Genomic DNA, 25,011 nt, shown 5'->3' with positions numbered 1-25,011 from the left:
TTTGCACCAGGACGGAGTTACTCCACCGGCAGGGTGATGTTACAGTGAAGGGAACGAAGAAGTTGGATTCGACTAGACGAAGACGAAGTCTGGCAGTTGCCTGAACGCCATATACGCCAGCTGTAAATATACGTTATTTTACACTCGTGGGCTAGCAACACAATGTCGTCAGCATAAAATAAATCTGGAAGCTGCTGCTCTAGTGCTGTACGCGCCTTTTCGTATGAGAGATTAAACCCGGTATTACTTCCTTCTAGAGCCCTCTCCATCCTCAGCATGTACATCATAAACAGCAGTGGGAATAAAGGGCGCCCATGCCGCAGTTCCTTGTTGACATCAACTTTCTCCTTGCTCCTCATTTCTTCCCATTCAACGCAAACCATTCAACGCAAACGGTATTTTCTAAGTAAGTCTCTCCAAAAAGCTGTAGACAATCGTCGCCTAAGCCTTCTCCTTCCAAAATATCCCACAGAATGTTGTGGTCTACGTTGTCATAAGGTCCTGTAATGTCTAAAAAGGCCACATATAACGGTCTGCTTCCGACTCTTGTTATTTAAATATATTGAGTAAGAACAAATAAGTTATCATCCAAAAACCTAGCTTTTCTGAAGCCATTGTGTAGTTCTCTAGAAATGCCATTGTTATATGCCCATGCTTGCAGCTTTAATTTGATTGTCTGCATAGCTAGCCTGTATATTAGCGATGTGATGGTGAACGGTCTATACGAATAGATTCTATCTTTCTCCCCCTTATCTTTTTAAAGTAAATTCATTCTACTTCGTCGCCGACTGTCTGATATTCGTCTATCTTCAAAAGTTCTTTCCACTGCTTTCACCAGAGCTTCCTTACTTTTTGGTCCTAGTTTATTAATCAGCCTAACCGGAAACTCGTCTAGCCATGTGGCTGTGCGCTTCGGAATTTTCTCTTCATTTTTCTTCCAATTGAAATCTTTCAGCGCCAGCTCCTTTTCCATCTGGTTCCATTTCATGCTGTTTTTTTTTCTTCAAGTACAACTTCATTATTCCCTTGGAAAGATTCGGCTGTTATTTTCAGGGTGTAATTTGTTGCCGCTTCTCCTGCCAGTTTCTTTCCATCGTTGTCTAGGGTATGTCGTTGCATGGTTGTTGACTTCCTTCCTAATAATTTTATGTGGTTCCAAAATATTGTTGGTGCGGCCATATTTTTCCCACGTATTTTTGACAACGAACGTTCACTTTCACCTTTTATATTTGATTGCACCAGTACTTGAACCAAAGTCTTTTTCTCCCGGTATATTTCCCATATACTGGCTACTTAATCCTGCGGCAACTGCGCCTTCTTTGCCTACCTGTGCTCTTGGGATACTTTCTGTCGTTCGGCGACAGCTTCTCGTATGTCCTTGTTCCACAAGCTTTTCGGTTTCATTCTTCCTTTACAACAAACATGTTGTTTCTCTTTCCGTATTTCTGACGTTATTACACTTAGAAGCTAACTATGTTCGTACTCTTTACTTGGTCATTTGTTAAGTTCTTCCTCGACTCTCATCAATAAATTTGTTATTTGTTCACCGTTAAAATTTTGACGGGCACTTTTGCGACCCTTGCTCTCTTTCACAACTACATATCCCCTGTTCAAAATGATGCATTCATGGCCACTGCCTATGCTGCTATACCCTTTCTCATCAATGACCATTTCTCTCAAATTCCAAAGACTGCAGCAGCACCGCATTGCGGTTAGAGTATACTGCGGTTAACCAAGCGGATTTAACCTCCAAGATTCGCGACCGCTTCAGGCGCATGCAGTTTGCAAAAGCAGGGCCTTCGATATTCGATTTTGTTACTCAAGGACGGCCGGTATTTCGGCCGCATTTGTTGAGTCCCTGGGCAGGCTTACTCATTTGTAAGACATATACAGGAACTTAAGAGGAAGCTTTAGCTCAAGTGCTCCTATCTAAATACATGTAAAAGGAGAATTCGTTTTTCTCGGCAACCACTGCACCAAATTTGACGAGGTTTGTTGCATTTAAAAGACAAACTTAAAATCTAGGGACTGCTGGTTTCGAATTTTTGAGTTAGATTGTCAATTTTTTGTTAAAAATGGGCAAAAATCGAAAATTTTCAAAAAACGAAACTATCAAGTTTACAACTCTGTAACTTAACCACTAAAAATGATAATACAATTCTGTGAATTGCATCTAATAGTACATCTAAAGCGGACAAAATTGATATGTTACACATGAATATAAAAAAATTTAGTAATTGAGAAATAAAGCTTTTGCAAAACCGTTGTAACCAACGTAACAAATTCACGTAAGATGTAAAATGACATATTGAATTTGTCCGCTTTGAATGATCTAATGGATGCCGTTGACAGAACCGCGATATCGTTCTTGATGCAGAGCTATGAATTTATAAACTTCATGCTTCTATTTCTTTCGGACGGTCAAATATTTGAAAATCGTTTTAAGAAAATTCAAGCCTTAAATCGAAATTCCGCTTCCAACAGTCACTAGAATTTAACTTTCTCTTTCAAATGCGACAAATTTCATCAAAATCGGTCCAGGGGTTATCTCATAAAAACGATTTTGCGTTTACATGTATTTGAATAGGCCGCGTCGGAGTTGGGCCCGAGCTTCCTCTTAAGCCGAAGCATGAGCGAACTCTAGTTGTCGAACACGAGCGAATAAAAGGGCTTCCCGTGCAGATCCGTCTGCTTGCAATGGCGGGCGGGCTTCTTTGAGAGCTACCGGGCACAAACTCATGATCACCACTCATGTGCAGGCTTCCTATGGCGTCAATTGTCGCGTTTTAGAGAATATGTGTCCTAATATTGAATTGGCGAGACCATATTTCCTCTTAGCGTTAGCAATAAAGATCACAAAACGTGGCGATGGCTGGCCTGCTTCAGCAGCTGGAGCTACGGCCGATGTGCGGCAAGCGTACTGTTTGCACGCACGCGTAAACAAACAGATACGGCCGTGCTAGATTCATTTTCGCTACTTTCATTGCTCAGCCAGACAATCATAACTTATTCAGTCGTGCACCCAATTCATGCTGTCGTATTCTCTTCGACCACCAATCTCAACTCAGCGATCACCCTTAGCTATATAAAAAAACAAAAACAAAAAAGAAAACACTTCTAACAGCGGCCGCAGGTACTGCATTTGTGTACCACCAAGTTTTGTGCGTAATTTGTACAGAATAATATAAGAAAGGTTTCTTAAGAAGCCGAGGTAAGGAAAAGCGTAGCGAACAAAAGGAAACAGCCTTCCAATGTGTCAAACAATACAATAGTGCAACTCGTTGCTGTCTTTTAAACTGCACGAAAGAATTATCACTGTGACACTGTGCTACATTCGTGGTAGCTACTATTGCTATTCGTGCATTACCAATTTGCATGTTCTGGTTCTTTATCTCCGTAGTGAATGACCAAATCAATCAAATACACCTGTTTTAATTTTCTTTAAATAAAAGAACACCACCAACCAATTTTCTTTCAACCAACTTTCTTCAAACGTGAGTGAGAACAGAGCCTACACACTTTTTTTAAATTTTTTTTTTACCAAACCTTCTTCTAACGAAAGTAAAAACAGAGCCTACCAACTTTTTTAAAACTTTCTTTTAGCAAACTTTCTTGAAGCTAAACTAAAAACGGAGCCTACCAACTTTCTTGCAGCATGCGTTAATAAGAAGTAAAAGTGAATGGGATGGTAATAAAGTCGGTAGAAAGTTGGAAAGAATTCTAAAGAAAGTAAGGATGCATTTTTGTATGCATTTTCACTATAGAGTGAAAGATATTCAATTGAAAACTGGAATCCACCTGTGCGCTCAAGTGTTCCACCGCGCTGAATAGACGTTTCGGCACCTCACTCCGGCACTGACTGCATGCGGCTGTAGTAGGCTGTACCCTGACGCCGCTACCTATAACGCGTTCCGCTTTTCACTGGGAATTGCGATTATTTTGGCCCCACATTAAGGGCGACGCATACATTTTAGGCGACAAATAAAGAAAACCATATTTATTGCACGTGTTGGAAGCTACGCTAAGCCACGCTTAAATAGAGCTGTTGATTAAATGCTTCGTAAGCATCGGTGATGGGAACAATTTCGTTATGATGGGCGTGTGTACAGAAAAGTACGATACTTATCAAGCAGCATTTAGGGATTTTTCACCTGTTGTATCTCAGTGAGACGTACCCATTGTGGAACATTAACTAATAACGTACAAACACGCAGTGGAATATACTGATTAACTAAATCGAAAAAAATAAATGAGAGAATTCGTTAAATATATTTCACCATTCCACTAGGTGGTCGTTGCGCTTTAGATAAGTACCCGAAAACCGGCAATGTATGATGAGGTTTTACTAGGGAGATATTTTTCTTACGCAGACGTATATGTACATACATGGTCAGCATGAAAGTTTCATAGGGGCTACATCGCGGGTGCCTTTTAGAGCGCAGCTCGTGGGCGCCCGTTCCTTCGTCGAGCGGCGTTCCCGACGTAACCGAGCGAACGAGTGCAGCGGATGAAAGCGAGAGCGTGGAGCGCAGCAGGGGTTGAAAAAGAGCGGCGAGAGAGAACGGTGCAAGGAAGGAAGGAGAGGAGGAAGGTGGAAGCATGAAAGCGGGATGGATTGTTTTGCGAAAGCATGAGGAAAGCGTAGTGCGGCGCGAGCGTGGTGTCAGCGGCGACGATCACTACGGGATGGCTGCAGAGTTGCGCGCCGTCGTCTTTTCGACGAAGACTTCTTTATGTGACTTCGGTCACAGCTTTCCACGGGCTAAAAAATGTTAACCGTCACTCCTAGACGCACGACGCAGCTGGACTGCCGGAAGTTTCTCGAATGTTATCGATAGTCTTAATTATCCGTAGTCTGTTCTGAAGAAAGCATTTTGTAATCTAATTATATGCACGACGCGAATTATGTGCTACTTTCTGGAAGCCAAGCGGCACCAGCGATTACCCTGGAACCTTTGACAAATCATGCATAAAAGCCGGCGCGCTTGACCCGCAGGTCAGATTTCCGACGATTGCCGACTCTGCTGCTTGTCTCTCTCAAATTATTTGCCTCAATATATGGCGAAATGAAAACGCGCAAAGAGCTTCGCTCAAGTTTCGCGTTAGGGGAGTATCGTAATCGTCGGTGAATTTTGGAATTATTTGTAACCCAAGTATTACATCCAGAATTATGTACACCGCTGTAGCGGCCACCCCCACGGGACCTAGCGGCCAGGGAGCGACGCCAGAGCTGGTGAAGAAGTCAAACAAAGCTTCGCTTTCTAAACGTGCAGCTCCCTATCGCGAGTGTGTTGGTGACACGCGTGAAGTGTGAAAGGGCAGCTTTTACATGTTCACTTTGTGTATTCGTAGACACATAGCGCCATGAAAACAAGGTAAAAAGCTATTGTAAATAAAATTCAGTCGATATTTTTTATACGTTGATGATAACCATCTATGGTATCCAAAAAACCTTATTTGAGGCAAACGCTTTTCTTTTCGCCAGTCACCATCAAGATTGGCTGACACCTGCGAAACTTCACGAGAACGAACAGTCGCAGCGTGAGAACGTTCTTCAGTGCACAAGCATTCTGAGCAAGGAAGGAGTGCACACATTAGTCATCCCAGGCTGATTTGACTTGTTGGATATTCCACGCCTCGGAAAGTACTCAATTTGAGTGCGGCGCTCTCACATGACAAAATGAATGTCAGCGTGATAAGCTGTGTCATTGCGGGGTGAGCCTCTGCGCTCGTTGTTTTGGCCTGATAACGAGAAATCTGCGCTGAGGAGAACATAGCTGAACATACGGGGTCAGCATTTAAGATTAATATGGGGAAGTACGCGGGTATTCTTGCAAAGAAATTCAATGTTCTACTTCGTACTCGTCAACGTGAAAGGACCTTGAAGAAAGGTTCATTGTAATAACAACTCCATTTTCAGAACCCGCCGGGCGCCATCAACGCTTGGTACCTCCTGGGCGAGGCTGCGAAGCAGTTTAAAGCAGTGTAAGTTCCGGCACCATTCCATTTACAAGTACTGGCTCTCTTCTGCTCCACCTCCCTACAAATGTTTTAGAGCGCAGCTCTTTGGCGTCCGTTCCTGGGTTTCGCGTCGTCGTCGGCGTTGTCGTCGGCCTCGTAACCAGCTCCGCCCCCCTTTCATCCCCCCAGCGCTAGCAGCGACCGACTGATACCGCTGGATGCCGCTGACGCCGCTAGAGAGTCAAGATAACGTGACTGCATAGAACACCGTCGCCGCCATGCAGAAAGAGGAGGAAAGGGTCCCCCCCCTGTTCTTGTGTGGCGGATAGGGTGCTCTTCAGTTGCCGACGCGCCGGTTATTTCACGTAGGCCCCGGCACGTCGACGAATACGTGACCACCTTCCCACGGCTAGACCTGGTTCTTAGCACTGCGGAAGCGTGGGTATCATACTGTTTGTGTTGGCATCGGCGGCGTTGTCCCTGAAACCAACTCCGCAGCTGGGGTTGACTCACTATCGGCGTCAGCGGCATCAGTCAGTCGCTGCTATCTCTTCCCTCCTCCCTTTATCGTGTTGTCCGCTTGCTGCGCGCGCTTCTGCCCCCATCGTTTGCCGCTGGGTGTACACGCCGCCCCCCTCCCCCCTCTTCCTGCGAGTCTCCGGTTGTCAAAGCGCCGGCTCGAACTTACTTCCTTTCTTCGCTCCTCCTCCAATGCAACCCCTGTGCGGTGGCAATCAGAGAGCCAGATCGGTGGCGGCGGATCTGTATATGTGCACCGCCCGAGCCGAAATTGCCGCTGCCGTTCGCCCTGTGCGGTGGCAATCAGAGAGCCAGATCGGTGGCGGCTTGACATAAAGACAAACAGCAATTTCCTAACACTTATGCGGGAGAACATCCCGTTCCTCTCGCTCGTAACGCGTCCCACGGCTGTGACAACCTCGCGAGGCACTTGTATAGATCTCGTCTTTGAGAATCAAGCATTGGTGTACCAAGTCGAACATATATCAGTCTATTTCTCCGACCACAAAGCTTCCTTCATGACTGTCAAGAACTGTTAGTGGAGTCTTTGTTAAAGGAATACGTGTGAAAAAAAAAATTCTGTGATAGCGCATACATGTGTTGCTCGATTTCTTTGCCTCAATCTATCGAAAAGGTGAAACAGCTTATTTGCTGCGCTCAAATTTCGCATTAGGAAGTAACGTAATCGTCGCTAATTTTTTGACAAGGAAAGCGCTTTAGTAGCTGAGTTTTAGCCAGTTTATGTGCCTTAGGACAAAGTCCTATAGCCAAAAAGTTTACGATGTAGATATTTGCCCTCTTGTAGAAGGCCAGCTACGCCATTTAGCGTAGTCTTCAGTAAAGCGTAAATCCCTTCATCATGACATGTACCGCATCATGACGTCTCCACCGAACCCGATACAATGGGGGAATCTATCTGCCTTCATTTCTTTGTTTTGCTTTATTTCTATTTGTGCCAAATAACGACACCACCCTTCACGAGTTCATCAGCGCTATCTTAAAGCTTCACAGCTGGGTTGCACCGCTAAGCAAAGCCTTGCCCACCTTTCAGCTCCGCTGGTGCTTTAAGTTTTACGGATGCCTCAGTGTAACGAGGGGCAGGAACCTTTACATAATTCACAATTATGCGACCTAAATCTGAGGCGAATGAAATGCATAGGCCACAGAGAATACATGCCTATAGTGATGTTGTGTGATGGCACAGTAGTTACGCCAACACGCCTCGTAGAATTTTCACTACTCAAAGAATGCCAGCGTTCAGAATCGTGGTATGGATTCGCAGAGAAAATGTTGACTGGCAACAGTAAATGCACAATATCTCAATTTAATCACTGAAGGTTTGTGTGTGTGTGGGCTGGTGAGCGCGATCTACAGTTGATTTTCAGTTAGCCGGTAAAAACTGAAGTTCTCTCATTGGCTTAATTGTATCCTGTAATTGTTTCAGAAGAAACACATGAATTCCTGAGGCTGCAGCACAGTCTTGCGACGTTAGCTGGATTTGTTTAACAAGCTAATATTGTTCGCATGACATGTTGCCTTGTGATACTCGTCTATCAACTTTGGCGTGCTTGTCCCAATTGTGGAATTGAGTCCGAGTGGCGTCCATAGATCATGAGCATAGCATAAGCTTCGAGATATACGCCTTAAAATGTTGTAAGGAAATATAATGTATTATGTAATAGTTGTCAGTACTCCCATCTTTCCACAGGGCAAGGTATCCTAAAGATGTATTAGCCAAAAATTGCGCAAAGTATAGTGTTTCGCCGTCATACATGCACCTAAATAGAGTCAGATCCTGATTCTCGACTTCGTATATGTATCCTGAAGTAACTAATGTGGATATCGTATAGGGAACTACTATACCCATATATGCCTCCAAGTAGTAACGTTTTACTTCTTTAGATTGTAGTACGCTACCAACCCCGGAACACCGTAGGCAGACGCTCGTAAGGTATGATCCATAAAACGTCGAATTATTTTTGAAAAAGATGCCGCACTGTATAATTTTTTGACATAATTATTCTCGCAATGATGAATGAATTTGCTAAAGGAACACTGAAGGCTGGTACTAAGTCACCCCCTCCCCCCCCCCGCCCCCACCGACGTGAACGGTTTAAATACTATTTCAGAAACCTCATAACTCTTGTTTCGTGCCAAGAAAAGACATAGTTTACGAGTAAATTGCATCTGAAGGGTCGGAATACCTTTTTCGAAATTCAAATCTCCCGCCACCCAACCGAGGGAGTGGTTAATTGCATACACCATCACCGCCCGTTGCTGCCGTCGGTGAGTAAAACGGCGCCCGTCAGGCGGTGGTACCGAGCCAAGACCAATAAAGCCAGAATCCGCCGCTGCAGCTGCTTTTTGGCCAAGTGGCGTAGACTGTTCGGACATCCCGCGACATCAAGTGGAAGCAGAATTCTCTGCTACTTGCAGTTAGTGCGACTTTCGTGAGCCAGCAAAAGCAGCGCAGCACTACGCGATAACGAAACTACTGAAACGCGAAAGCGTGGGCGGTGCAAAGTCGAGCGAAAACGTAATCTTTCGTCTACCCGTGTCGTTGTAAAGGATAATTTCAATGCGTTCTTTTTTCTAAAATTGAAATAGGACTGGACCAGTAGCAATTTCGTTCGTCGTATGATACAATGCAATGCTGTTTTTTGCAACGAGTGCTTGAGTACTAGTGACAGAATTCAACCGACGAGTGCTTTCGTCATCGGGCAAGTGCTTGAAAGTCCGGCAGGAGTCTCCTATCATGTCTTGCATTTACCCCAATTTCTCGAGTAATAAGGCTTTGTTTGCGATAATACTGACGCCTAGCTTAGAGATTCTCGAACACTAATCTATGACTATAGCGTGACTTAATATTTGAATTTAGTGTCCCTTTAAGGAAACCATCCAACTTCCCTTGACAGAAAAAAATACTTTATTTACTTGCTTGTGCGCTAATTTGCAGGCAATCGTCATTATTCCATCAAATCTCTGATGTAGAATGCGATGTCCCATGGGATGCTATCACAGGCTGGCAGTTAGTTATCGCCGACAGATGGCGTATATATCGACGAGAATAGTCAAAATAGAATTTGCTAGGTTGTAGAACGACTACAGTTTTAAATATTTTAGTGGTGTGCTTGAGTACTAGTGACACAATTTAACTGACGAGTGCTTTCATCATCGGGCAAGTGCTTGAAAGTCCGGGAGGAGTCTCTAATCATGTCTTGCATTTACTCCAATTTCTCGAGTAATAAGGCTTTGTTCGCGATAATACTGACGCCTTAGAGATTCTCGAACACTAATCTATGACTATAGCATGACTTAATATTTGAATTTAGTGTCGCTTTATGGAAACCGTCCAACTTTGCATGACACAAAAAAATACTTTATTTACTTGCTCGTGCGCTAATTTGCAGGCAATCGTCATTATTACATCTCATCTCTGATGTAGAATGCGATGTCGCATGCGATGCTTTCACAGGCTGGCAGTTAGTTATCGCCGACAGATGGCGTATATATCGGCGAGAGTAGCCAAATAGAATTTTCTAGGTTGTAGAACGACTACAGCTTTAAATATTTTTGTCGATAGTTGTGGTTCTCCCCGTAGCCGGGAAACACAGTCGGACAATTGTAACGATCTCACGCTAGGAAACAGAAAGAGAACTCATCTTCAAGTGAAGGCTGCTTCTTGTAGTTGAGGGCGTCAATGTAGAAATTGGAGAGTATGCCGTTACGGTTGAGTGTGGTTTTACTTCGTTTTATTTGGACACTTTCTATCAGTCGATAATGCGGTTTTTATTGGCACTGCATGATGTGAGGACACAATCACTTCAACAAGACCAAGCCTTTAAAACGAACCCGCGGCTTGTTGTGCGTCTCGCAGCGGCCGGCCGCACGACTTCACCGGCTACATGTGGATGTGGGAGGCACTAAAATCTGGCAACGAGGACCTGTGGAATGAACACGCGGGCCAGTTCGTCGAGACCGAGAGGCAGGCCTACTCCATGGTCACCACCGAAGAGGAGGAGCAAAAGTACACGGTTAGCGTTTGAACCCAGCGGATGACCAGAGCTGTTTAGCGGACCTCATACGAGGTTTGGGTGTTGCCCACAAAGTGCAGTGTGTGGGTCACGCGGCGATGATCATTTTCTGCAAGTTTGCAAGCGATGTATGCTGTGAAAAGAGTTCAAAATTCAAAAAGCTTGAGCAACCCTTCCCGTTTAGAAGTAAGCCCTTGAGCCTGCCCTTGAGGAGACGCTACCGGCATGGCGCCTGCTGTGGAAACTAGCCAGCCATCATTGCAATTAAATACCTCTTGTGATAAAATGCAAAGCTCACCAAAACGCCTGCGGAAAGCGTTAGTGAGAATGAGAAGAAAGGAAATAGAAAGGTGTTCTGACAGAAAAGTTGGCTGAATCTCGGCTGCGATATTGTAGAATCCAGGAGGCGAATATCTTTCTCGCAACATGGTCGAGGTAACTGCCGAAATGGCTTAACGCCGGGAGAAGTGGCTAGGTGGTGCAGGTCGCCTCCTGATCTCTTCGACGTCAAAAATTTGTTGTCTTATTTCCGCTTGCTTCTACAGAAAAAAAAAGAAACTGCTCCACTTGTACAGCAATTCGATGGCTTCCTACTATGCTTAGTGTGCGAGCGAAATTTTTGGGGGAGTGCGATAAGCCTTTTCAGATTGCCAGAAATATGGGTAGTAGCTCCATTTGCGAAAAATGCCTGGGATACTGAGCACCACTTTCGAGAATAGTCATGTATTCGCGTATAGTAAATGCCTTTTAATACTATCCCTAGACGTCTAATCAGACAGCAAAGATGACAGCGGTAATCTTAAGTCTCGTCACGGAGCTGGTAAAGAAAGCAGCATCCCCGTTGAACAGCACAGTAGGCCGATTTGCTGCACGAATCAGGTGTCGGCTGAGCGGCGCGCCTGGAAGCTTAGAAGTCTACCGCAAATAAATATCTGCGCGAATAAAAACTGCTTACGCGGACGTTCTTTGCACTTGACGCAAGGAAGTTTCCAAGTATCACGTACGCGTGAGAAATGATGCCGCGATATTAGTTACCCTTTCTTCATTTTGTCGTCCACGTGGGAGGTACCAAGTCGAAAGGAAACATTCCTAATGTGATACAATATATTAATATGAAGCACTCCTTTTAGGCATGTAATTGGACTTGCGAGAAATCTTGGCGTTTAATCGGAACGGCTAGTTGGTGCCGCCAGCGCTTCTTTCGTTTCGATAGGTTATACTGCGCGAATACGGACAGCCGAGGGACTCACGTAAACAATTTATTCATGTGGAATAAGCGAGCGTAAAGAAGAAAGTTCGATCGTTACTCGAGGTGTCTGTTAATATATTTTTTGATTGAATAACTGCAATTACATGGTACATTGACTATAGGAAGAGAGTCTTTCCGCAACTTTCATTGCTTCCTTAAAGCGCAGAAAGCTACCGTAAACCACTTTAGCAATCGGGAAAAAGTTTGCCTGTGATTTTTAAAGCGCCCATGCATTTTTGTCCAAGAATGCCCTGAAGTCATGCGCATTGGCGGTGAATTCCTCTTCCCCTTCTTCCATACAGGCACGCATCGAGGACATACTAGGCGCCAGGCTCGCTGCAATTACTGGAGCGGATATCTATAACGCTTACAAGTAAGTGCGGGGCCATATTCGCAAAATTTTTCGGCCTATAGCTGTATCAGGAAACTTTCATGCCAGTGAAACTATGACATTTATATAACGCGTTTTCTAGCCTTATTCAATTTTCATTATTCCATCGTCTAAACCAGTACTTGTTTGCAAGGGAAGCAAGGTGGACCGTGTTTTTGAATACATACGATCTTTTATGTTTAGCTCCTTAGCTGCGGAGCTTTTCGCTACTTCGCGCACACACAAGCCAAGTCTTCTGCGGGCTTTACAGGTACATTGCAAGATGTCCAGTGTACCAGCTAAGCCCTAAAAAATTGCCCCAAATCGTTTTTTTTTGGTTCCGTCGCGAATTTGCCGCGATTTTTGCAAGATGCGGATTAATCGACACAATGACTCGCCGTGGTTGCTCAGTGGCTACGGTGTCGGGCTGCTGAGCACGAGGTCGCGGGATCAAATCCCGGCCGCGGCGGCCCCATTTTGATGGGGGCGAAATGCGAAAACACCCGTGTACTTAGATTTAAGTGCACGTTAAAGAACCCCAGGTGGTCGAAATTGCCGGAGTTCACTACGGCGTGCCTCATAATCAGAAAGTGGTTTTGGCACGTTAAACCCTATCACTTTTTTTAATCGACACAAGGCAGTGGCATCATGTGTTGCCAGAGCTCTCTAATTGTCGAAATATGTTCGCGATAAAGGGTGTACAGAAATCCAACCAAGTTCTGAGGCCTGCAGTGCTCGGCAGCTCAGATAACCAGCGAAATACAAATTTCACGAAGATTAGAACTTCTCACAGCTAATTTTTGTTTGTCACCAAACAACGGATGACGAGCGTGAGCACAGCGCGCTCCCCTCCCTCCCCCCCGCCCCCCCCCCCAAAAAAAAATTCTTGAAGCACACTCAGGGATAGGATAGGATTGGGATAGGAAAGGATGGGAAGTCCCAATCAACAGTGGACGCGCAAGATATGTCTCGGCGTGGGGAATTGTCTCCGTCACGATCCTCACAAAAATGTTTGCTCGTTGATACCCCTTGGCTCCAGACTGAGGCTTCCCTTGATTATCAATGTCACGCAACTCAAACGTTCGTCTCCTTTCAACCTGTTTGGCTTGGTTGAATACATAACTCAATTTTTTAAACCGAAGCTTTCTTTGCCTCTTCCTTCGAATTTCCCGCTGCTGCTGCTGCTGTGGGCTGCTGTCGCGCACACGGCGTCGGGTGGTGGTTCAGAACGTGTATATAGATGAGAGGCGCGAGTAAGAAAGGAAAGGCGTCGGGAGTAGCGCGTTTTCTCCCCACCGCGTCGAATGAGCGCAATACCTTTTGGAGCTCCCTGGCCATAGCCATCTTTGCCGTTTAACAGCCGTAATTATCCGTGACTCCCCTCAGAACCATAGCAGAAACTGCAGAGTTTCCCATTCTACTAACATGCGAGGCCAGAGGGGACGCAGATAGAACTGTAGAGAGGAGAAGAAAGCGAGAAGAGGCAGTTCCCATACAAGACAGTGGGGAGGTGACGTGAGAAGGCAAGGAAACCCAACTAATATGGGCTTCCTGCAATGGCCAGGCGGCGCAGCGATCGGCACAGCCGTCAGCGCCACCGTGGCGGACACCGAGGCGGAAACCAGGAGGCGGACACTGCTGAGGAGGCATGCTTTTGCGGCGCTCGTTTGATACCTGTCGGACGTTCTAAATTGCGGTTTTAAGGCAATCGAAAACATCGAGGCCCATTTTGGACCACTGACGCTTGAGAAAGGGCGTCCAATTTACGACTACAACCATGTATATCGTGCGAAAGAAGTAAACAGCAGGGACATCACATCGAGGTGCTTAAATTATGGTGTATTAGGTGCCAAAACCACGATCTGATTAGGAGGAATGCCATGGTGGGGGACTGCGGCATAATTTTGACCACCTGGGGTTCTTTAACGTGGCCCTAAATTTAATTACACGGGTGTTTTGGTATTTCGACCCCATCGAAATTCGGGCGCCATGGCTGGGATTTAATCCCGCGACCTCGTGTTTAGCAGCCCAACGCCATAACCACTAAGCAACCACCGCAGGTCGCAATGTATTTGTCACAACAGAGCAAGCATGCTTACGACGTCGAACTCAAAGTGACTGAACAGATCATTGCTTTATGCCACTTAAGTGAGCAAACACGGTCGTGGACATCTTTGAACTGTCATTTGTCGCTTCATTACATGGAGCTTGCCTTGCACCTCACAATTGCAGAGGTTTTGGCGAATTGGCAGGTAAGTGCTTTTTTCTCCGTTGACAAAGTACCTCGAGCATATTCTGGTATTGCTCGGGCTCGGATGTGAGAGGGCATTACCGTTGAAGCATCATAGAGAGCACTCAGCTGAGACTAAACGTGAAGACTGAACAAGTATGCGCTAGCGTGTGCGAGAGAAATGCTAATTTTCGAATACTCAACGTGTGCTGCAGTGTGCTCCAACCTTAGTTCTGTTGTACTAGGCGCGACAAAATATCGGCACGAATGAGCTCGGTTCCAGCATTCGCGTCTTGATCTTGGAACAGAAAGAAACACAGCGCGTACAAAGCTCCAGCACGGAGCGCTTACGAAGCTATATTTGACACGTAGCAACAAATGCGCGTTTGTTTTCGAGTAAGATGAGCTAAACAACTATCTAAACTGATTTACAAGAGCGGGCATCAGTTCAGGGGTTTTTATGCAGTTGACGCTTTCTTGTGTTTTTACGGATGCCGCTGCTGGTTCTTTTTCATTTTTTTCGTGTTTTTGCATTTACGTCTTAGTTCGTTTAAGAGAAATTCACAACACCGACACGAACAGCGACGATCCACTTCAGCCGCCGGGTTGCTTCCCCCGGTTTAGAAGGGAAGAGGCACAATTTGATGCCGACATCCCCTTCGCGGTTGTTATAATCCCTAAGGGAGCAGTATCTGCGCTTGTTCTTTTTGTTCACACTTCTCATGGAGCTGCCAAGAGGCCGTGGTGAATCCATTGGAAAATTGGAAAGCAGACTTTCAGGCGTGCCTGAATGTACCATGGACAATGGTGAAATTACGGTGAGGGCGTACCCGCGGGTGATCACAGCCGCTGCTAGGTGGCACGTTATGTACAGGCAAACTTCATTGCAGGGTGCCTATACGACAGCGGTTTTGGGTACACAGGATAAGCTTAATTGCAAAGTACGGTACAGTACCTTGCTGCTATTTCTGAAAAATAAACGCCATGCAAGTATGTCAAGTGGGCAACTGACGCAGGGCACGCAGAAGCTATATATATATATATATATATATATATATATATATATATATATATATATATATATATGTATATATGCGGACCACCGGGTCCAGGAAACACTACAGAAGCGGTCAACCGTCAAATTAACACTTCAGTGCCCGCCGCGTTAGATTTGCGGCTATGGCATTGCTAGAGGTCGTGGATTTGATCCCAATCGCGGCAGCCACATTTCGACGAAGCAATGACGCCGCCCACCTAGCCGCCCGAGCAGCTAGTAACCGGGAGGTGGGCTTGCCCGACGGGATTGACTGACATGAAGGTATCCACACCTATAACGAAATGACCGTTTATTACCGCGAATCCAGGCGAATATATCCATCCCCGCACGAGACACTGACAAAAATACAGGCCACTAACCTCAGGAGAGTAGAGACTAGATCTCTACTTAGTCCAAGAAGGCTAGCTGCAATGACCGGTGGTGAATATCCACCAAACTGCAAACATTGTACCTATCCCCTGGCGGACCAAGGTCACATCTTGTGGGGATGCCAAAAGAACCCTCCCCCGAGAGAACTCTGTAGGCGAGCTCCCTCACATGACGAGTGGGAGAAAAAGACAAAAACTTCCAACCCGCAAGACCAGATACGGTTGGCGGAATGGGCTGATAGCATCGCGGCAAAGCTGACGTCACGCTAGCCCACACCGCTGGGAAAGAACAATCCACAGACTTGACAGTAAAAGTTTTCTCTCTCTCTCTCTCTCTGTCTCTCGACGGAAGCGAAATAGAAAACGCACGTGCACTTAATTTTGGGACACGTCAAAGCTCATCACGGTGTCAAAATTAATCCTGAGTCTGCCACTATGGCGTGCCTCATAATCCAAGTGTGGTTTTGCCACATACAGCCCCATATGCAATTCAAATTTAATACTTCTGCCACAATGCGATGTGCCATGTGAGGCAATGACAACGCTGAACCCTCTCAGAGGTTATGAAATATTGTAGCTAAGTGACGCAGCTGTTACACTTTTGAAGCATCAGCTCACCAGGGAGACGATGATGAAGGGGGATGAGCTCTGGCAGGGGCAAGTCCAGATCCGTAGGTAGGATGACAACGAGAAATACCATTCGAACCACTAGGTTTATTAAATTCGCATTTACTTTCTGTGTACACTCTACAAATATTTAAATGCAAACCGATGTCATGCCCGTCGTTGACGGCCTGCCTGACCGGCATGGTCTCCCATGGTGAAGTGGCGCTTTGTGCTGCTGTCTCTTTGCTCTCTCTCTCAAAAACTATCCAAGCCATTCCTTAAGTGAGTTTGAAGGGACCCGCGGACCGGCGGGAGACGCAGTCGAAATAACCCACGAATGGATTATTTCGGTCAATCAGGCAGGCCGACAACATCCAATAAGAGCCAAAGTTTAGCAGGCCAAAAATGGTCGCGAAAACACTCCGCATACAAAATCAATTCAACCATAATAGATCAAGTTTTCAGGCCCGATACAGCCGAGCGTGGGAAGAGGGCGCGACACGCGCACGTAGTGACATCAGGTGTGGCGGTGGCGGCGGGGCTGCAGCACATGCCCGAGGCGCCGTCGCTGTCTTTTTCTGCACAAAGGCTTCTCCTGCATCGAGAAGCCCACAACAATTCGCGGAAAGAAAGAAAAGGGGCCCGCGGTAAACTCTCTTCGCGACAATATGGTGCGCAGCAACGCTTCAAGCAAACATTTCTCCCTGTGTGTTCTGTGTACTACGCAGACAAACATCAGTGGTGCACGCAAGGTAACATTTAACATCAATTCACCACTCTCGTGTTAGCCTAAACGTTGAAGAAATTAAGCTCTAGCCGTCAACATCACCGCTAATTATTGTCAATCAAAGCGTCCAGCACGGAAAGCTTCGCTTACATCGATTCCCATAGTGCGTAGGAACAGCATAATTTTTTCGACATGATATCATAAATTGCGTTTTCCAAAGATCTGCGAGCAATAATTCGGCGTTTTGTGTTTATTTGGCGTCCTTGTTCTATTCAAACAATATTTGCTGGAGTCCGTGAAAGCACTATTATCTAGATAACGTTCCCAGCATTCCTGTGTAAAAGTCCACTTCTGTCAAAGCCACCACTGTCGAACCTGAATGCTAAATGTGCAGTGAATTATCCAGAGCAGAGAATGTGCGGGCAAAAATTTAGTATACCCTCTTTTTTTCTTAGAGTAAGTGCCTGTAGCCACTGTGTAATGAATAGAATGGGACATCGCACTTCGAGTTCATCTTGCTGACACAACACGTTTGCCTAGTACCTATTTTGGTGTCTTTTTAAATCGGGTTAAATCGTCGAACACAGACAATATACGTATAGTGTGAAACACAAGCAGCACTGCATGCAACTACACTACGACGGTTGCCCAGATTAAGTATTATTATTTGAAAGTTCGTTTCTCCTCCTTCAGATGCTGAGCAGGACACATTTAAAGAGGCGCTCGCTTTTAACATTCAATTACACGTAAGAGACAACTATATCTGCTTTTGTATGTAGTGACTGACAGTATTTTTCTGTAGAAGGACTTGTCATTGGGCTGACAGGTGTTACTGACATAACGCAGGGCGAAGGGGCATGAACAGCGCTGGGAACAGTGCTGTTCAGAAGCACAGGAACAGGGCCTGTGATGTGTTCAGTGTCTCTTCTTTAACATTGCGCCTTCGCGCTACATTATGTCGGTTGACAGCACTAAGTTCACCGGACCTGTGCGAATATTGAGGGCAGGTACCGCTTCATTCAGCATTGACAATAGATAATATAAGCTTACGTGTTCATGATTTTTTTTGTGCCGCGGAGGGCTTGCGATCAGCTGGAGATGTAATAAACACATGGTAAATATGTTACAGCACCGTACACGAGAATACCACTGAGACAGCGGTAAAAAAATACACGCCAGAAATCAGTCAGAGAGCAGCGCGACCAGCCCCTCCTGCCGCTGCCGCAGTGGCGATATTCCTCACTACATAACGATGATAATAGTTGTGATTATGATGGTGTTATCGCAGAGTCGCATACGTTAGTGCATGAGGCTACAGCTATTTCCGTTCTCTAGGTTGACTGTAGGTATTCTCTGGTTTATGCCTCAAAGCCGGGCTAACATGAAGCGAAGGTATTTGGCCCAATGCCTCTACCTTCGTACCCGCCCAACGTTGAAGCGTGCACATTACTGCAGGCATTCTATGAGTTGGGGTCGTGGTCTCGCACTTTCGCGTAACAGCCAGGGTCGCTCTCTGCCTACGCCACCGGTGCGTCTCGCTATGGGGAGCTGGCCTACGGTACCGGCTAGTTCCTACGGGGGCTTAGCGGGCTCACGGGTCTCAAGAAGGCCCGCTAAGCGAGCCTTCTTGAGGAGCGTTGCTTCTTTAGTGGTTAATATCAGGTGAAGAGGTTGGAGGAACGGGACCGCATGTTTATTTACGTGGGAAAGGAAAAAAAGGGATGCTCTAGCTGACTGGCGGGATCGCGGAGCGCAGTCCAGCGTTCTCGCAGCATGCGCTACATGTCAGAGCAGACTACATCGTTCTCTGCGATCACGCTAGAGGAGGCAGAAAGGTCCACTTAAATCCACCTTGTCCTCCATAGATGCCCATGCCAGGAAAACGAGCAGTCGCACCGTCCTCCAGCCAGAGTGCCAGTAGTTGCCGAAGGCTCCGCGTTGAAGGCATGGATGTGAAAAATCATTTCGAACATTTGCTAACTGATCGCGAAGTCAGAAGTAGCTTCAGGCACACAAGGCTCACTTCCCTAGAGAAAGCAATACACGCTCGTTTATAATAGCTTTCACGTTTCGCTCAACTGATACGTCTTAGCTCATGGAAGGGCTTTGCAATTAGCCGGTTCGCATGCCAGTCGGCTGGGGTGGCAAGCAGCGGCCGTAACGAAGCGGCGTAGAAGGCACTTTCCCTGGAGTCTTGGTTCGAGCGTGGAGATCTGAGGCCAATTGGCATGAATAAACCCCGTAGCCATCAAACGTATCTCACCTTGGTGTCGCCGCTGGTCTGTCTAATTGGGCGTACTGGTAGCTTCACAAAGCTGAAGCGATTCCTGGCAGGAAATTAGGAGTCGAAGTTCGCTGCCCCCGCTGGCCGATAGTAAAAGCGTCTGCTTGCTGTTGGGCAGTCGCGCTGCTAGGCATTGATATCTTTAGGCGCACTTCTGGAATCCATAAAGCCGCAGAATTTACTACTCAGTTCTTGCATATATGGAACAGATTATCAACTGTTACTTAAAGTACATAAGCATTCAATACTGTATAATTCGTCTGATAAACAGTGACGTCAGTGTAAAACGTGCGCCTGTGTGCCAAAGTAAACTCCGAGGGATACGCTTACTTTAGTGCATCTTCTCGATTTACTTATTTTCTGATGATTTTCTAATCTTCTGATGCATTTTCGAAAACACCATACAGGGCTATTCCTCGTAACCGTCCAATCAAGGTGCGTCGTCTATCTTGGACTCGGTATAAGTTGGCTGTTATTTCACACTACTGGGTGCGCGTTCAGGATTGAAAGCAGAATATTCGCAGGCTACGCCTCGGGGTTATGAGCGCAGTCTATTCACTACGTGTTAACGTTCAGCACCAAAGCCTTAACACAAGGCTATGGCAGCACTTGTACTGTGAAATTCCTGACGTTGAAGCGATTCTGTACGGCAGCGTTCCACGATGGTTTTCGTGTGGCAGAAACCGCAACATGTGGCGTTGCGGATCAGCGAAAGGAGGCGCAGGCACATTGCACAGAGCTCAGCCTTGGAAGCATGCAGCTCCATGAGGGGAGCATACAAGCACTTAGTTCGGACAACAACCGCTCAATGGACTTTGTCTTTCCTTGGAGCGGCAGCGGCTCGGGCATAGTGAGGAGACTGAAAATAACTGGTTGTACCGAAGCGGAGAGATATCATTATTCGACACCACTGCGTGCAACCGGCTCGGCGGGAGGCATCTGGTGTCGCCCTACACTTGTCGCACGCGCTGCACAAGGGCCCATAGGTGCTCTCCTGGAGCCTCGCGTGGCAGAGTGAGTCGGTAAACTGGGGATCTATGAACAGTTCCCTGTACACTGTAGATATACTCGGAGGTTTTGCTTCTGAGTGGGCAAAGCCATGGGGTATGCTTGGAAGGATATTCGAACTACTGAGGGCAACGAAGTTGGGCTGGTCATTTAGTGAGCAGGGTATTATGGAGTTATCAGGGAGCGACTTTCCGTATGGGGGAGGGTGCGGACATCCTCGACTTTGATGCTGTCAGGTTGTGGCAGCAGTGGCTTTGTTTTTCTTTCTGCTCTTCTAAGGCGGCACTGCGAGTCGACAAGGGTAATGGACGCGGTTCGCGTCTGCTCCGGGGAATCGATGTCCTGTGTCCAAAAATTTGGTCTACACCGGGGGAACCGGTTGGACTGCATCCGTGAAGTTACCAGGAACCCGTGAGCTCCATTCATATCCAGGCGGGTCAATTTTTAGCAGTTTACGGGACGTCATTCTGCGACCACGCGAATACCGTCGACGCGGCCACCATGGTCACACGAGGCTACGACTCAGACAGCATGCGAGAAATGGAGCTTCCGACCACGGAGACGCCAGTTTTATAAATATTCGGATTATACCATCAAGAAAAAGGTAGAACAATGGGAGCGAGGAACCTCCAAACGCGCCCATTCTTAACAGCAAGGACGCAATAGCTACATTGGTGGCAGTGGTCGCCCCGTCATCGCTTCGGCGCTTAGCTTCGATGCTGGAAACCACATGTTATTCACATATTCGGCGCGAAGGACGCTGTGGTCACCACCAATCCAAAGGAAACTCTCAAGCTTGCCCACTCTCGGCGCAGCAACCAGATTGGGGAGTCCATGTACGCTGCTGCCGGAATTCCTCGGCTGTCGCAGGCGCTCGCTCTTTGGCTGGCCTGAGATTACAATGTATTTATTAATGGCCCCAAGAACGCTCAACTCATTTGTCAAGGTCTCGCGATCGGACAGCTCCAACTCGGACGACACACCCGTGCTGTTCAAGCGTACCTCAAGTCGTCCGACAAGCCGTGTTGTTATTCAAGTATACCCTACAGCCATTGAAGCGTATATTACTAAGGCTGCAGAGGTAGTAGTAGCGCCTACCGCTACAACCTAGAACTAGTGCTGCTAGGCGAACACCCACGTTGTATTTCGTGGAGCTGCTGGATTTCCCTTCGACATCCTGGAACTCCACAGTCGGACGCTACCACCAGCTATTGCAATGGAAATAGGACAGACCAATGTAGCCACGACCACGTTCGAGGGCCGGAAGGTTCCGTTCACCGCTGAATAGTGGTGAGAAGCTGTACTGGTTCACCTCTTCTGCAAGGCGACTCCGGCCTGTCCCCGCTGCGGCATGATTGGACATCGCGCCGAGTTTGCCCTAATCCGCAGGCCGGTCGATGCCAGGCTTGAGGCGAGACGAATCCAGAACAGGACCACTAGTGTCAATCCAAGTGCCTCATTTGTGGGGGCTTTCATCCCACGAGGTTCATGCATTGTACACAAAAGTACAGGAGAGACGGTGCTCGAACTGAAGCCGGGCTGAATCCAGTGAGTGTAAAAGCTAACCAGCAGCATCACTCCAGGAACGCTGCAAGGAGCGAAGCCCCTGACCTGCAAGCTCGGAAGCGGGAGGGCACTCGTTCGCCTCAAGCACATCCGAGTGCCTCGGGAAGGCGGTCGTCCAGCAGACAAGCATGATGGGACCGAGTCAGAACCCAGACCTGCGAACAAAATGAGCAGCAACAAAGTCAGCTGAGTAGATGTGGTTGCCTTCGCTCCCCTAGCGTAGGCTGATGAGAAACCTAGGGCTGAGAACAAAAGGTTCAAGCTAGAAATGCAAAAAGCTTATACCTCAGAGAAGGATCAAGAAAACTCGAGTACACAGCAAGCACCCTCCACGCAGGATATGGGGGTGGGACAAACCTCCCCAGCCGCCGTCAGGTAATAATAATAATATTTGGGGTTTTACGTGCCAAAACCACTTTCTGATTATGAGGCACGCCGTAGTGGAGGACTCCGGAAATTTTGACCACCTGGGGTTCTTTAACGTGCACCTAAATCTAAGCACACGGGTGTTTTGGCATTTCGCCCCCATCGAAATGCGGCCGCCGTGGCCGGCATTCGATCCCGCGACCTCGTGCTCAGCAGCCCAACACCAGCCGTCAGGTAGTGCGACTAAGTTACCCCCTCGTATGTCAGAAATCGGGCGAGGAACGTGGGGCGACGAGGTGGCGTTGGCAGCTGCACCGTCGGAAAATAATTGTACGGAGCGCGTAGTCGCGGGCCCAATTACAAAGACATTCAGTGTATCGATGGAAAATACGGAAAAGCGAATGCAGGAGGAAATCGCGAAAATGGAATCTCGCATGAGACTAAGACTGGAGGCTTGCGGAGAAAGAATTGAAGTGCCGGTAAGCAAAAAAAAGAAAAGAAATTGAACGGGAGAGTGGACAATAAATACAATATAATCGGCGCTTCTGTTAACACTCCAAGTTTACAGATTCCGTAAGTTACTGGAGTTCACTGGATCCTCGAGCACTAAAATACCCAGATTGACCGGACTAACCGCTTCCATTTTGTAACATGGCATGTCCAACTAAGTTCACAATATTAAAATGGAATGCGGGGGTTTCAATCTTAAGAGGGAGTCCTTGCAACAGTATATCGGCTCTCTAGATGACAGGTTCGATGCAACGCGTTACACGCCGCTAATGTGGCAGCTAAACTCGGGTCGTGCAGTACGCATCAAACAAACACTTCGACCCACATACGTGCACATAAAGACAGTACGCCTTCAACATTAGACCTCGAACTCAATACCGAATTAGAACATGTGTTTATTCGTATTCTCCGTAACACTTTTCTAGTAAAGGGGCGTACTTACCTAATATATAGAACAGCCTGAAACACAAAAAACAGCCTTTGAAGAATCTTTCAGAATGCAGCACAGGCTGCCAAATCCGCGCCTCTCATTATGGCTGGAGATAATGATGCTATACTGAAGGCACTGGGGAGTGGGAATGGCGCTGGTGAAAGAGAAGACGACGACGAGAAGTGCTGGCGTCCCCTTTTCGATATAGCGCTGACCTGTTTAAACCTACCCCTACAACCTAGAACTAGTGCTGCTAGGCGAACATCTACGCTGTATTTGGTGGAGCTGCTGGGTTTCCCTTCGACATCCTGGAACTCCTCAGTCGGACGCTACCACCAGCTATTGCAATGGATGGACCGGGACCGTCCCAGGCTGCTGCTCACGTGGCCCCGGCCATCGTCTGCTCTGGCGTCAGCCGGCAGCGCAATCTGGCTATATTTAGCGGCACAGACGACCACGACGGGGAAAACTGGATCGCCGAATATGACCGTGTAAGCGCCTGTAATAAGTGGGACGACCGCGCCAAGCTCACAAATGTCATCTTTTACTTGACTTATGTTGCAAACCTATGGTTCCGCAATCATGAAGCCGATTTTACCATCTGGTCGGCTTTCACGACAGCTTTGGCTGAGGTCTTCAACCGCCCCGCCGTTCGCCGGCTTCGCGCTGAGCCGCGCTTGCGTGGTCGAGCTCAACGCCTGGACGAGACCTTCACCAGTTATATTGAAGACGTGCTCTCGCTCTGCAAGCGCGTCAACTCATCTATGGACGAAGCTGAAAATGTCAAGCACGTCATTAAAGGCATCGACGACCATGCCTTCCAGATGCTCATCGCGAAGCGTTCCCGGACGATTGCCGAGGTCATGCAGCTTTCTCAGCCCTACAACGAGCTGCGCAAGCCGCGTGCATCAACACACGCTGCTCAGCAGGACACCGCGGATCTATCGCCGTTGGATTCCTGCCGCGACGCTGCCAACATCTCTGCTTTAATGCCGGGCATAAATCTGTTCATCGGTCAGGAAGTCACACGCCAAATCTCTCTGGCGAATAGCACACCCGAGCCGTCGACAACCTTGGCTCCTTCGCATCGTCACGTCATTCAGACGCAAGTTGCCGCGGCGTTGCCATCTGCCCCTCTTCCGCAGGCTGCAGCGGGACCGCTAACTTACGCTGACGTTGTCGCCCGGCCGTACGCTCCTCCGGCTCCTGATGCCTACCGGCCCACGCGCACCTTCCGTTTGCCGCAGACACCCTCGCGTCCGATTGTTGTCCCTAACTCGGCCGCTGGAGCCCCTGTCGTCAACCCGTGGCGCAGAACCGATAAGCGGCCAATATGCTATTCCTGCCATTTTCCGGGCCACGTAGCACGATCCTGCCACGGTCGCAGCCCCCGTTTACCTGACAGTGGGGGCGCCTCAAGCTACAGGCCTGCTCGACTTCCACGTCAGGACCCATCTAACCTTCCTCCGGACTCCTCTTGCAGTCGCCTCCCCCCTCGATTCACGCCGGTCGCCTTTCCCACGTCGCCCATCCATTTCCCCGATGGCTCGCCGACCCCGCCCAGCCCGAGAGGAAAACTAGCAGTTGCAGTTCCAGAGGCAACAACTGCGTTTCCGTTAAAGATTTCAAGGCCTCATCTGCCCCGGCGAACGAAGTTGAACTGTCTGTAGACGGCGTCACCGTATACGCACTTATCGACACCGAAGCCGCCGTTTCTATTATTAGT

At 47.5% G+C, this 25,011-nt stretch overlaps 1 protein-coding gene across 3 annotated transcripts in view; it reads left to right on the top strand.

The window, feature by feature from the left end:
* Positions 1–5,829: 5,829 nt before the first annotated feature.
* The window catches only part of LOC142569089 (uncharacterized), a 143,718-nt gene continuing 124,536 nt past the window's right edge, over positions 5,830–25,011 (top strand). Inside the window, exons 1-3 of one of the 3 annotated variants that reach the window (XM_075678597.1) lie at positions 5,830–5,985; positions 10,358–10,514; positions 12,066–12,136. In XM_075678597.1, coding sequence (XP_075534712.1) covers positions 10,386–10,514; positions 12,066–12,136 — 200 coding nt within the window. In that variant the 5' untranslated portion in view covers positions 5,830–5,985; positions 10,358–10,385. The remainder of the gene's footprint in view (positions 5,986–10,357; positions 10,515–12,065; positions 12,137–25,011) is intronic. The other 2 variants (XM_075678595.1, XM_075678596.1) reach the window with 2 other exon arrangements.

This window comes from Dermacentor variabilis, unplaced genomic scaffold (genome assembly GCF_050947875.1).
Source record: "Dermacentor variabilis isolate Ectoservices unplaced genomic scaffold, ASM5094787v1 scaffold_75, whole genome shotgun sequence".
NCBI classification, from domain to species: domain Eukaryota; kingdom Metazoa; phylum Arthropoda; class Arachnida; order Ixodida; family Ixodidae; genus Dermacentor; species Dermacentor variabilis.
This window is presented reverse-complemented; position numbering and strand designations above follow the sequence as displayed.